The 13,567-nt window shown below is 43.5% G+C and overlaps 2 protein-coding genes across 7 annotated transcripts in view; one reads left to right on the forward strand and one right to left on the reverse strand.

Moving 5' to 3' along the window:
• SLC30A6 (solute carrier family 30 member 6) overlaps positions 1–4,569 on the forward strand; it is a 32,540-nt gene extending 27,971 nt beyond the window's left edge. For both annotated transcript variants that reach the window (XM_037146589.2, XM_037146591.2), the window contains one exon: positions 1,383–4,569. In XM_037146589.2, the coding sequence (XP_037002484.1) occupies positions 1,383–1,883 (501 nt within the window). In that variant the 3' untranslated portion in view covers positions 1,884–4,569. The remainder of the gene's footprint in view (positions 1–1,382) is intronic.
• Positions 4,570–4,576: 7 nt separating this feature from the next.
• Positions 4,577–13,567, reverse strand: part of NLRC4 (NLR family CARD domain containing 4) — a 38,438-nt gene continuing 29,447 nt past the window's right edge. For 3 of the 5 annotated variants that reach the window (XM_037146586.2, XM_037146585.2, XM_053666961.1), the window contains one exon: positions 4,577–5,419. In XM_037146586.2, coding sequence (XP_037002481.2) covers positions 5,127–5,419 — 293 coding nt within the window. In that variant the 3' untranslated portion in view covers positions 4,577–5,126. Of the gene's footprint in view, positions 5,420–8,197; positions 9,756–11,814; positions 12,323–13,567 lie in introns of those variants that run through there. The other 2 variants (XR_008391981.1, XM_037146588.2) reach the window with 2 other exon arrangements.

A 13,567-nucleotide genomic window follows, 5' to 3' on the forward strand; every position in this document is an offset into this window, starting at 1 on the left:
TGAGCTGCACACACCTGTCCTTGGGTAGCCTGAGGCCAAGGCCAGGGGGTCCTGGGGCCCTTCTTCCTAGTGCTCGGTGGGCTGGGGCACTCAGAACCCTCATTTGAGTGGCAGTTGTCCTCTCCACTGTTAAACTTGTGCCTCTTCTGAAAATAAATGGTGCATTAGGTCCAGGAGGAGCTCAGGGTGTGTGTGTGTGTGTGTGTCTCTCTCTCTCTCTCAAGACACTGGCACGCTTGATGTCCCTGGCTAGGCAGAAACCTCAGGTAACCCAAGCATCTGAAACAGCACTGGTTTTCCCTTGCTACTCATCATCTCCAATGAGTCTGTCTCACTCATCCATCACATCTGGTTGGGTATCAAAGTCCTCCTGCTACTAATCCCTGGAATGTCATGAATCCATCTGTCCCTCTCTGACCCACTCTGTCCCATCTCAGACCCCTTCATTTTAATCTAGGCTATTGCAGTTATTTCCTACATCATTCACAATTGTCAATCCATACAGTTTTTCAGAACTCATTGCTGTTGTATTGCTGGTATTAAAACTTACAATATTCAGATACCTCTTCTAGCTTTTCTTTTTAACCCCATTACTTACCCTTCTTATTTCCATTCTTTGTTTCTTCTTTTCCTACTTTCTTTTCTTTATTCTTTTTCTGCCTCCTGAAATATTTGCACTTCTTTTTTTTTTTTAAGATTTTATTTATTTATCTTTAGAGGGGAAGGGAAGGAGACAGGGAGAGAAATATCAGTGTATGGTTGCCCCTTGTGCATCCCTGCTGGGAAATGGCCTGCAACCCAGGCATGTGCCCTGACTAGAAATCCAGCCACGATCCTTGGGTTCGCAGGCCCACACTCAGTCCACTGAGCTATACCAGCCACGGCTTGTACTTCTGTATATATTAATGGTATTGCTTATTCTTGCCCAAACATGCCATCATTTCCATTGCTATTTCCTAAGCCCGACTCTGTTTGAAATTCACTTAACCATCAACCCTAGATCATGTCTCATTTTTTTCTTGAAGTCTTTCTCAGTTTGAATTATCTCCTCTTTCTGCCTTTCTGTTGCCCTTTTTATATACTTATTTATATTCTGCCTTATGTTATAACATGCCTGTGTTGCTCCTACATGGATTTCTCTTCATGTATATATACTTTGAAAGATCGTGTTTTATTGAAAAAGTCACAAGTCATTTCACTAACTCTTTATCTTGATGATCACTACTAAGTAGTCTTTAAGGAACATCGAGACATTAAGCTTTCTCTTATGTTAAAATACCGAGTGCTGTTACCACAGCCTCATAAATAAGATGTTCATTTCTGATGAAACTGGCAGCTTTGTGATTCTCAGCATCTCTTTCTTACGGCTTTGCTCCTTTTAGGCTGGATCAGTGCACGTGAGAATTCGACGTGATGCAAATGAGCAAATGGTTCTTGCTCATGTGACCAACAGGCTGTACACTCTAGTGTCTACTCTGACTGTTCAGATTTTCAAGGATGACTGGACAAGGCCTGCCGTACTGTCCGGGCCTGTGGCAGCAAATGTCCTGCATTTTTCAGATCATCACGTAATCCCGATGCCTCCTTTAAAGGGCACCGATGAGTCGAACCCTGTCACGTCGACTCCAACGAAACCTAGTAGTCCACCTCCAGAATTTTCATTTAACACCCCGGGGAAAAATGTGAGCCCAGTTATTCTTCTAAACACACAAACGAGACCCTATGGTTTGGGTCTCAATCACGGACACGCACCTTACAGCAGCATGCTTAGTCAGGGACTTGGAGTTCCAGGCATTGGAGCCACCCAAGGATTCAGGACTGGCGTTACAAATGTACCAAGTAGATACGGAACTAACAACAGAATCGGACAACCAAGACCGTGATGTACTGCGATTTAATTTATTGTATGAGGAATATTGACTTCTTGACTTCCAGTGTATTTAGTAATCCAACTTTGCATTGACTGTTCAATCATTTATTGTAATTGTAAAAGAATAGTAGTCTAGTTCATGTTATATGAAACCGATGAAATTATATTTTTGTAAATGTATTAAGTACGCTGAGAACCTTTAAATGCTGTAGGCTTTAAAGTATATTTCTCTAAATTTGCATTTTGCTGTCTTTGGTTTTGTGATTGACTATAGAGTGATAGGCTATCTTTGCACGAGAGCCGTGTGAGTGGGTCTGCTGTGTTATCAAAGGTACAGTTTTTTCCATGAGATGTATAAACCTGCTTCTTGGGTAATGATACACATCCTAGGAAAGAAAAAACATGGCCGCACTAAAAGTAAAAGTCTCTTTTATAGCTTTTCCAAACTTAACTGCTGCATTTTCCTTCAAGGTCCTCCTGAATTATGTCTTGCAAAGCAAAAGCAAAAAACTGTATCAGAAAATTCAGAACATATTCTACTACCTGGTTTTGGTCATTTAAAAATTTCTGTACATTTGTGAATAGTCCGAGCTTCTTAAAAGTTGCATAATCAATTTTAGTTTATGTTAAATAATTTTATCAAAAGATAATGGATGTTAGATAGTAGAATACAGTATTTTCAGAGCTACTACAAGCAGTTTCTCCTTGTTTTGCTTTGTGAAACATAGTCAATTGTTAACTGTGATGAGTGTGAGAATTATGTAGATTATTTTACTTTTGATTATTTCCCAAGTACACATGTTAAAGACTTTCTAACATGGCCAGTATTACTAATTAAAAATAGAACAAGCAGCAGTCGCAAATTACCTATGATTTTTTTCATTATATCATGAGTTTTATGATTATGGTTTTTAAAAGAGATTTTAAGAGTGAATTCAACTTTTCTGGAATCCAGTGACTCCCGGGGATCTGTGACTTTTCCAGCCATCCACCTGCCGTCGTGAGAAGATTTCTGTTTTTGTAGAATTTGCAACAGTTTCTTCAATCAACTCATCCTTTTACATATGAGCAACACTTCCAAATCCTTTTTCTGCACGGTGGAATAACAGACATCTCAGAAGCCACCTCCATCAAGCAGAACTGTAGTTACTCTGTGGTAATAAATGACTGCGTCTCTATTAACGTTTGCTTGGTGAGGAGCTGGTCGTTGTCTTGACTGCTGTGACTTACCGAAGAAATAGAGGGCACATGACCTTGACCACGGGAATATGAAGCTTTGTAAAATGTAATAGGGCAAACTGTTTCTCGTCCTTTGTCTCATCTTCCAACTATTGCTACCCTATTGTTGGTCTACTGTTACAGGGTGATTTTTCCTCCACTGACCCCATCTAAATGTGAATTCAGGTCATGCGTGAAATCTGAACTGTCATATACTGAGTGATGATTAAGAGGGATGTGCTGTCACCCCGTGCACATCTCCACCCCCATGGGATTTTTAAAGTGTCCAGATGCGGAACACAATTCTGCATGAGGTTAAATGCCTCCTTCCTCGACCCCCATTCAGAAGTAGCACCTGTGCAGTTGTCCCACCAAAGGTGCTTTCGTGCCCACATATACTATTTGAGAAGTTGCCTCTGGGTTCTAAAGGAATTGGCTCTACTTGCTGCAGTTCAGTAATGCCAACTACGGCAGGTGACTTTGGTCCATCGTTTGCCTGGCTCTGGCCAGCTTTCTGGATATAAAAACAAGAAACTTGGCCAGCATACAGGCCTTAGGCAGTAGCCTTACTGGTAAATCTTGCTCTGGAGTTACTTGAAGCTAGATTTTTAAAAAAGGAAGTTCAAATTAAATACTTGGCCCACAGTTTGGGACTAAGAGTAAGCATCATGGAGTGTGACTGACCCAGTTTGAGAGATCACTGTTTGTGATGGGAAGAAACACGAGACTGATTGGGAGACAAGAATCGGATTCTAATCCTAACACTGCCTCTGTGTGAGTCGTCTTGTAACCATGGGCAAGTCGTTTAACTCCCCTGAGCTTTCTCATCTGTAAAGTTAGGGTGGGAAATGAGTTCGTTGATCTGTGACTGTCAGCTCTAAAACTTTGTGACTAGATCTGTAGAATATGTGCCCACCTGCTAAACGGAATATTGTGCCCAGCCTGTCTTTCCGGGGACTACCTCCACACAGAAGCCAAGTGCTTCCTGCACCGACACCCAAGCCATTAATCCGAGGTGCTGTGGGACCAGAAGGTGAACTGCAGGCTAACACCTGTAGGGTTCTGTTTATTTCAGACTTGCCTCAAATAAATCTTTCAATCTGTTTAAACAGATTTTTCTTAGACTTCTTTCTTTGTGGGAAAGGATTATTTATGTGGAGTGTTGGAGATAAGATTAGGACAAGGCACCCTTAGCTTCCACAGGGTATGAAAGAATGGGGTACATTTATATTTCTTCCTTAATCTCTGAAGTCGCAGTGGAAATTACATACATGTATCAGCAACTGGGGAGGACCTGAGTTTCAAGCCTCCGATTCAGCTGCTCAAAAACTGCCAATTTTTATGCTCAACTGAAGAATGCCGACCTTCTCTGGGAATCTTATCTGCTTCTTACGTAAGAAAATACTTTTTCACATTCCAAAATGTTTGAATTAAACTTTTTGAATAAAAACAGACATGGACTTTTCTGTGATTTTAAATAATTTTGGCTTGTTTCTTTACTCAAGAGCTATTTATGGGTAATTTAATGATCTCATATTTAGCAAATTCTTTTGAGAGTCTAGTACATGCCAAGCACTGCACTAAGTAAGTATGCACACAGCAAATCAGTTTTCGTGACCTGCTATCCTTGGGGCCAAGGGAACCAAGGATGGATAGGAGTCCCCTTCAGGTAGCTGATGACCCAAGTGGGAGGGGTGACCACGGAAGTATCGCACATCATCGGTCGACTCCCTCCCACTTCCCCCTCTTCTTTGGCCTCATTTTCCTGGCATCCTCTTTTTTTTTCCTGAAGTATGAAAATGAAACTTAAGTCGATTCCCACACAAGAGGCCAGCTATGGAGGTGATGGTGCCACATATCTTGATGTCAAAAGAGAAGGTGCAGAAGGGACAAGTTAGGCAGATGCTGTTGACACAGATCATTTTTAGGTGTGTAACATTGCCATATACTCTTGGACTATATGAGCAAAGATTTTTAAATCACCAGACTGAAAGTAATGGAATCCCCAGAGCATTCATGGACTCAGGGGCCCCTTTATTTAATCCGTTACCAGTTTAAAAGCACCTTTAATAACACTGATATCATCATCATCAAATTGCCATCCAACAAGCCTAACTTCTTGCAAAAAAGTTAACTTAGATAACACATGGCCAAGTTTTCTGACTAATGCTGCATCGGGTAAAAATCTTTCAGTACTGAAGTCAAAAAACACTAATTGCTTTAGATTTTCAAATACACCCAGGAAGGTAAGCCATCCATCACTGCTCACACAATTTCCTGCCAAATCCAGCTGCTGGAAGTTTTTCAGAGGGTTCTTTTCAAAAAATGTACCTGATAAAAAAAAAATAGAAATTAGCATTTTAGTTAGAAGCAAAACAGTTTTTAAAAAAGAAATGGCCATATTTGGACCAGCACTTTGCCTTAGAAATTCTCTATAGTTAGGGCGGTGATTGTGAACTTGGACCATTGTATTTACAAACTATATTATTCCTAAAGTATAAGGGAATCTGATAAATAGTAATTTGTATTTAATTAATCAGTGTTAAATAATGTAATTATAATTAAGTTATAACAAATATTTAAAATGAAATAATTTGTAATTGATTTAACTACTGTAACTCATTTATATTCAGCAAACCAATATAAATGAATTATATGTTTTTTTCCCTTTTTCTGATTCTTCCAGGAAATGGAAGATTGCTTCAAATTGAGGTGCAAGAGATGCTGTTAAATACTCAGCACTTGTTTTCAAAGCTGGAGTCAAACTCTGGCAACCTTACATCATTTCCTCTTCTGAGAAGCAAACACTTCCTGTTGTGCCTTGGGTTTGGAATGTCCTGACCTAAACTTGAGTCAGTGAGTCAATTTCAGTATCTCAAGACTTGGGTTTGGGCATGGGGGGGGGGGGGGGGGGCTGGGATTTAGAGGATGTTTAACCCTCCCTAGACTCTTCAGGAATTCCTTCTGTTCTTTACGGAATGAGTAAAGTACCTCCTCAAAGGGAAGGTGTTGTAGCCATGACCATGAAGTCAAAAATAACTTGCTAAGGAATAGAGGGGTAAAAAAGTAGATTCCTGGGTCTCAGCGACTGCCCAGAGCAAAGCCACCCCACCTGCCTGGACGGCTTGCTTCTGGACTGTTAGGACAGGGAAGTAAGTTCTGTCTTCTGTAAGCCATGGTGTAGCGGGGTCTCTTGTTTTGCTGGCTCCGCCTGTGCCCAACCTACCTCACACTCTCTCTTCCTCCTTCTCGTAAGGAGCCTGTATTTGTTCCTTGTAGGAGCTTGCTCCTGTCTCTCTCTCTCACACATGTTGTGTTCACATTTTCTGCCTCTGTCTTTTTTAAAAAACTGATTTTAAAGAGAGAGGGAGAAACATCAGTTTGTTGTTCCACTCTTTTATGCCTTCATTGGTTGATTCTTGTGTGTGCCCTGACTAGAAATGGAAGCCACAACTTTGGCTTATCGGGAAGACCTGTAACCGACCGAGCCACCTGGCCAGGTCTCTGCCTCGGCCTCTTCCTTTTTCGTGTGCTTCCCAGCACGGCAAGCGCCAGTCAAAATGCCGGTTGTTGGTGTCTGTAAGGCTCCTTCCCCAAAGAACAACTTCTTTTCTCCTCCTCAACTAGCTGACCTGATTTTACCACCTAAAAGAAACTTCGGAAAAGAATTTAAAGCCCATTCCGCCCTCAGAGGATGAGCTATTTAGACAGGCTATCTAAGAAGGTTTAAGAATGGTACCAACTTAATCCGAGAGCTTTGGGAGCATCACTGCATCGAGTGCGAGCACAGGAGCCAAGAGCGGGCAGCATGGCCCCGCCTCCAAGGGCGTGCGGGTGCTCACATAATCCGCAGTATCTCTGTGATCGGGGTGAGAATCTATGGCATTCAGAGCTGTGGGCTGCACGTGGACTGTGGAGCGTGGCAGAGGCTCGATCCAGACTCCAGGCAGAATCTCAAATGCTCTGGGCAGGAGGATTCTCATCCTTGAAGGGCTCCTGCATACTAAACAAAGCCCTGGAACCAGAGCTCTTCCAGTCTGTGACTCAGCGAATGTTGTTGAATGTTTGCCTACTGTGTACCACGGACTGGGCTAGGTACGGGGTGGGGGTGGGGCGGTACGTGGAAAGGACAGGCCAGGCCCCTGCCTTAGTGCACTTACAATATACTGTGCGCACATACAGTATAAATTAGACGGGTGCTAGTGCCATGATCGGCAGGAGGCCCCGCGAGCTCATAAAGGCAATAAGCCTTCCAACCCCACTTTGTTCCCAGAACACTGGCAAGGGGGCTTACACGCCACAGGGCGGACACTGAAGGATCCTTCTCCCGAGAAACTGAACTGCCTCCAGGAAAAAGCCCTCCAGAGGGAGAGCCATTTTCTTACCTGTTCACCCACCCTGAAGCCAACCAGGTGAAAAGTGACCTCCTCCCTCAGGCACAGAGCTTATCAACTCACACTTCACTCGAAAATGTCCCGAGAACAGCACTGGAATACCAGACACTGGAGAACAGCCTCCAACAAGGAACACAGACTAAAAGCTGAAGAGCTTCCAAGAAATGAGGGGACATAGGGAACAGGAAAAGCAAACTTCAAAAACCTATTTTCCAGGGACCCCGAAAAGGTACTGCACCTACCCAACAACAGTAAGGTGTTATTTATTTTTTTTTAAGAACAATAGGAGGAGAAAGAGCGCTTGGACAATAACAATGTGATACCAGGATCCACGTGGCAGAATGGTCAGGTCCAGGATTTAGCACAGAGCTCCTGTGAGTAGGATCCTGTGATGGTGCTTTATTTTTGTGTGAACAAACTGGATAGTAGAGCTCAGGTGTGACGGCTCTCTTTGTGAGAACAGTCCAGAAAATGAAGTTCAGCTCCTAACACTTAAATTGGAAGATGCCTAAGGAGTTTGGGCCCGGGCAAGTGTGGCTCAGTGGACTGAGTGCCAGCCTGCAAGCCAAAGGGTCCCCAGTTCAATTCCCAGTCAGGGCACATGCCTCGGTCGTGGGGCCAGGTCCCCAGCTGGGGGGGGGGGGGTGTTGTTTCTCTTTCTCTCTTTCTCCCTCCCTTCTGCTCACCCTAAAAATAAATAAACAACATCTTTTTTTTTTTACAGGGTTTGTTAGAACAAGTGAAATAGATCCCTGAGCTAGTAACAATTTCTTTCTGGTAGTCCCAGAGTGCCAATGGGCTAGAAACAAAATTTTGTGAGTCATAATTGTAGAAAATGGTCATTGCAGTTCAAAGGTAGTCCCTGAGGAAAAGGACCAAGTTCTAAGGAAATTGGGAACATTTTATAGCTGAGCAGTGGAACTGCTGTTGCAAAGGAGACTGAGGAGTAGCTAAGCTGGCGTGGAAGTCAAGAGGACACTTTGAAAAGGAGGAAATGCTCAGCATCGGCTGCTACGGAGAAATCAAGCAAATTAAAATGTCTGGTACATTTTGATCATCCTCAGAAAGCAACCCGGACCCCTGAGTCCCCCTCCCCCAGACCTTGGCAACCACAAATCTACATTCTGTCATTATAAATTTGCCTATGTCGGACACTTCCTATAAATAGAATCGCACAACATGTGGTTTTTTGTGACTGGTTTCACTTCATATGATATTTTTAAGGTTCATCCATCTCGTAGCCTGTTCCAATAGCCCATTCCTTTTAATGGCTGAATAATACTCTGTAGTGTGCACGTACCACATTTTTTTAATCTATTCACTAGTGAGGAGCATTTGGGTTGTTTATACTACATATGTTTATCTTTCATATACATATAGTTTCCCCTATGTAACATCTATATCTACATTGAGCTACACACGACATGAGCTCATACTGCTGTCTCCAATTCTAATTTATTACCATGAACCAGCCTGGGCTGCTCCCCTTGCTGTAAATTCCCATCCCCACACAGGGAACCTGGCTCCCCGTCCTCTGCCGTCCGTTTACTTAACTGCTCAGTCCCAGCGTAAGTATGCCGCAGTATCAGAGTTGTTAACCTGTACCCCAACTGGAGTCAACTATCAAATAAAGTACAGTGCTTAGGTACAAGTTATTTTGCCTTTAGTTTTCCAAATCATTCCCCAAACCATTTAGGTCCATTTCTTTCCCCCATCCGCCTCAGTGAGATTGTTTCAGAGTCTGTAACGTGGTTAGGCTGTTTTGCATTCTGCATTTTGACCTCCATGTCCCAGATCTCCTCAGTGATGTTTTTAGTTTGCGTACATTAAGGTTCGCCGCTTGTGCTGCTGCAAAGTTCTATGGGCTTGACAGACGCAGGGTCGAGTACGCATGATCAGAGCATCATACAGACTATTTCCACCACCCTGAAGAGTCCCCCGAGCTGCCTCTCTTTAACCCTAACCCTCCCTCCTCCTAAGCCCCTGGCAACTACTGAGCTTTTTTGCTCTCTCAATAGTTTTGCTTTTTCCAGAATGCCATATAAATTGAATCATACATTTGGTGGCATTTTAAGACTTGCTTTTTCTCCCACTTGGCAATATATATTTAAGTTTCCCCTTGGAAACTTAATGGCTCAGTGGCTCATTTCTTCTTACCCCCGAATGACACACTACTGCATGGCTGCACCGCAGTTTGTTCATCCGTTCACCTGCCAAAAGGCATCTCAGTAGCTTCCAGTTTGGGGCAATGTTCAGTCACTACGAACTTGGGCCTGTGTCTCCATTTTTTTTTTTTTTTATTTTTATTTTTTTTTTTTATTTTTATTTATTTATTTTTTTATTTTGAATTGTTTATGCTGTTACAGTTGTTCTATTCCCCCCTTCATTCCCCTCCACCCTGCCCCCCCAACCCCCCGATTACCCCCCCTTTAGCTTATGTCCATGTGTCTCAAGTCCTTTAGGTTCTGTATTTCCCATACTATTCTTGCTCCCCCCATCTATTTTCTATCTACTGTCTATGCTACTTGTTTTCTGTACCTTCTCTCCCCGTCTTCTACTCCCACTCCCCTGTTGCTAACCCTACTTGAGCTCTTCATTTCTATGTTTCCACTCCTGATCTAGCTGTCCTTTTAGTTTGCTTTCGTTTTAGGTGTGGTTGTTGATACCTGTGAGCTTGTTGTCCTTTCACTGTTCATGTTTCTTTAACTTCTTTTTCTTAGATAAGTCCCTTTAACATTTCATATAATAAGGGCTTGGTGATGATGAACTCCTTGAATTTGGTCTTATCTGAGAAGCACCTTATCTGTCCTTCCGTTCTAAATGAAAGTTTTGCTGGGTAGAGCAATCTTGGTTGTAGGTCTTTAGTTTTCATGACTTGGAATATTTCTTTCCAGCCCCTTCTTGCCTGTAAGGTCTCTTTTGAGAAATCTGCTGACAGCCTGATGGGGACTCCTTTGTAGGTGATTGTCCCCTTAGCTCTTGCTGCTTCCAGGATTCTCTCCTTCGTTTTAATTTTGGCTAATGTAATTATGATATGCCTTGGTGTGTTCCTTCTTGAGTCCAACTTTTTTGGTACTCTCTGGGCTTCTTGGATTTCTTGGAAGTCTGTTTCCTTTGCCAGATTGGGGAAATTTTCTTTTATTATTTGTTCAAATAGTTTTTCCACTGGTGGTTGTGTCTTTCCCCCCTTCTGGTACCCCTATAATTCGGATATTGGAGCGTTTATAGATGTCCTGGAAGTTCCTAAGCTTCTCCTCATTTTTCTGAATTCTTATTTCTTCATTCCTTTCTGATTGATCATTTTTTTCTTCCTTCTGGTTTACTCCATTGAGTTGAGTCCCAGTTTTTTTTTCATCTCTATGGGTTTCCTGTGGAATTCCATTCATTTCCCTTAATTTAGCCTTCATATGTTTCTCTAATTTGTGGCTATAGTCCACCAGATCTGTGAGGAAGCTGACGACCAGTGTTTTAAACTGTGCGTCTGAGAGATTTGCTATTTCTTCGTCACTTAGATTTATCTCCGGGACTTTGAGGTCCCCCTGCGACATTTTTGGTCTGTTCTGGCCCTTTAAGTGAGAGAAGCGGCGCCTTGGAGTCCCAGGTCGCTTGGTTGTGACGCTGTATGTGGGGGGCGTGGTCAGGGGGGGGGGGAAATGGCGCCGCCGCCGGTCCCCGCTCACTCCCTCACCCGCGCGTAACCGGGCACCCACAGTCAACTCGCTGCCACTGCCTCCCCACTGACTCCTCCGTAGTCACTCACCCGGTGGGCTGCTCACTAGGTCCAATCCTGGGTTTGGAACCCGTGCGTCTGGATTCGCGCGTCTGGGTTCCGCGCCCGCGCCCGGGTCGAACAAGTTCTCCTTTGTAACTCCTCAACCCGCCGCCGCCGCCGGTTTGCCTCTTACCGGCCGGGCCGGAGAATTTGCTGTTTGCGGACTTCCGAAAAGTCGCGCGTCTGGGTCCCGCGCCCGCGCCCGGGTCGAACGAGTTCTCCTTTGTAACTCCTCAACCCGCCGCCGCCGATTTGCCTCTTACCGGCCGGGCCGGAGAATTTGCTGTTTGCGGACTTCCGAAAAGTCGCGCGTCTGAGTCCCGCGCCCGCGCCCGGGTCGAACGAGTTCTCCTTTGTAACTCCTCAGCCCGCCGCCGCCGGTTTGCCTCTTACCGGCCGGGCCGGAGAATTTGTTGTTTGCGGACTTCCGAAAAGTTCAGTTTTCCGTGTTCTGGTTGTGTTTTCTGATGCTAATATTTAGTTGTCCTTAAACTTGGTTGTGAGAGGAGGCAGGCACATCCACCTTAATCCTCCATCTTGGCGGAAGTCCTGGGTTAAACCTGTGTCTCCATTTTGATGAGTGAAATTATGTCACTTTTTTTCTTGAACAGTGTTGCTTGATTTTATCTATTTTGTTACTCTTTTTATTTATTTAAGATGTTATTTATTTATGTTTGGAGAGAAGGGAAAGGAGGGAGACAGAGAGGGAGAGAAATATCGATATGTGAGAGAAACATCAATCGGATGCTTCTCGCGTGCCCCCCAGTTGGGAACTGGCCTGAAACCCAGGCAAGGGCCCTGATTGGGAATCGAACTGGCAACCTTTAGGTTCACAGGCCAGCGCTCAATGCACTGAGCCACACCAGCCAGGGCATTGTTACTCTTTTTTTAAAGAACGAATTTTAGGCTTCCCTAATCTTTACTTTAGTTTTCTGTTTCATTGTTGCATGCAGGCAGGCCTCGGAGACATTGCAGGGGTGACTCCAGACCACCGCATCAAAGGGAGTCCTGATCCTTTCGCCAGTGGAGGGTGTTGCCTTCAATATGTAAGACTCAACATCTGTGAAGCTCAATAAAGAGAAGCGCAGTCAATGAGGTATGCCTATACTGTTATGGTTATTATGTTGTGGTTCGCTCTGTTGTTTTTCTGGCTTCCTAACTTAGAAACATTAATTTTTCAGCTTTTCCTCTTAATATAACTATTTAAGGCTATGAGAATATTACTCAAGCCCTGTTTTTTTTAATTTTTTATTTTTTGCTGCATACCACAGATTTTGATACATAGTGCTTTCTTATCATTTGGTTCTAAATATTTTTGTTGAAATTTGTCACTCTGAACTTGCAGTATATCTGCCAAATTATGTGACTTTCCCCAGTAGCTTGAGTATAGGTGCAGAAAATGTGGAAAATTAAGGCCGATCGAGGCTTGGAGTTTTTCCAGGAGAGCACATCCCAACCATTGTATCTAATTTCATACCTCACATGTCCACATCTCATTTTCTTGGTGCATCTCATTAGGCAGCCTTCCTTTAATTAGAGTCTGCCTCTCATTACACTTTCTTCATTTCTCTACAGCATCTATCACATGTATCCATCACTAAATGCCATTGCCTAAATTGACTGGTGATGCTGGGGGCCCGGGGAGCTTCTTGGGGACTTTTAAGAGATGGAGACAGGAAGGGGACAAGGCAATTAACAGGCCTCTGGGGCCTGAATCGGCAGGAATGGTCAAGCATCTCTGAGAATGTGGAAGTACCGATAAATTGAACTAATCTGCCATTCTGAACGCTCATGTCATTCCACCTTTCACAATTACCCACTCAGTAAATCTACATCCATGATTATACTGGGCCCTTCTTGTAGAAACTAAGGACAAGGATTGTTTTTTTTTTTCATTTGAGTCACTTGGAGAATAGGAAAAGGAACCACTGCAGGAGGCAAGATGACGCAGACAAGAGACACACAGGAGCAGAAATTCAGACTCTAGAAATGACCAGGGAAACAGGAGCCCCGGACCTAGGCCGATAGGGATTAAGGCCGGGTTTTGTTCTTAGCTGCAGGGTATCCCTGCCATTAGTGGAAAAGGAGATAAAGGTAACAGTTGCACTCCACGTTTATTTTAAGTGAAATAAACTAGCACAGAAAGTAGACTGTGACTTTACTTTTAAAATGTGTATATGTGTGTTTTAGGTCATGAGATAAAATATGTGGGTCACAGTCAAAGAAAAAAGTTTGAAAGCCTGGACAAGAGGCTTAAGTCAAACTTCTAGGTTGTACTGGGGGTACCGAAGAGAAAGCATAGGGAGAATATTT

The sequence above is a fragment of the Artibeus jamaicensis genome, unplaced genomic scaffold (assembly GCF_021234435.1).
Source record: "Artibeus jamaicensis isolate MK-2021 breed Jamaican fruit bat unplaced genomic scaffold, CSHL_Jam_final contig_465, whole genome shotgun sequence".
Taxonomy (NCBI): domain Eukaryota; kingdom Metazoa; phylum Chordata; class Mammalia; order Chiroptera; family Phyllostomidae; genus Artibeus; species Artibeus jamaicensis.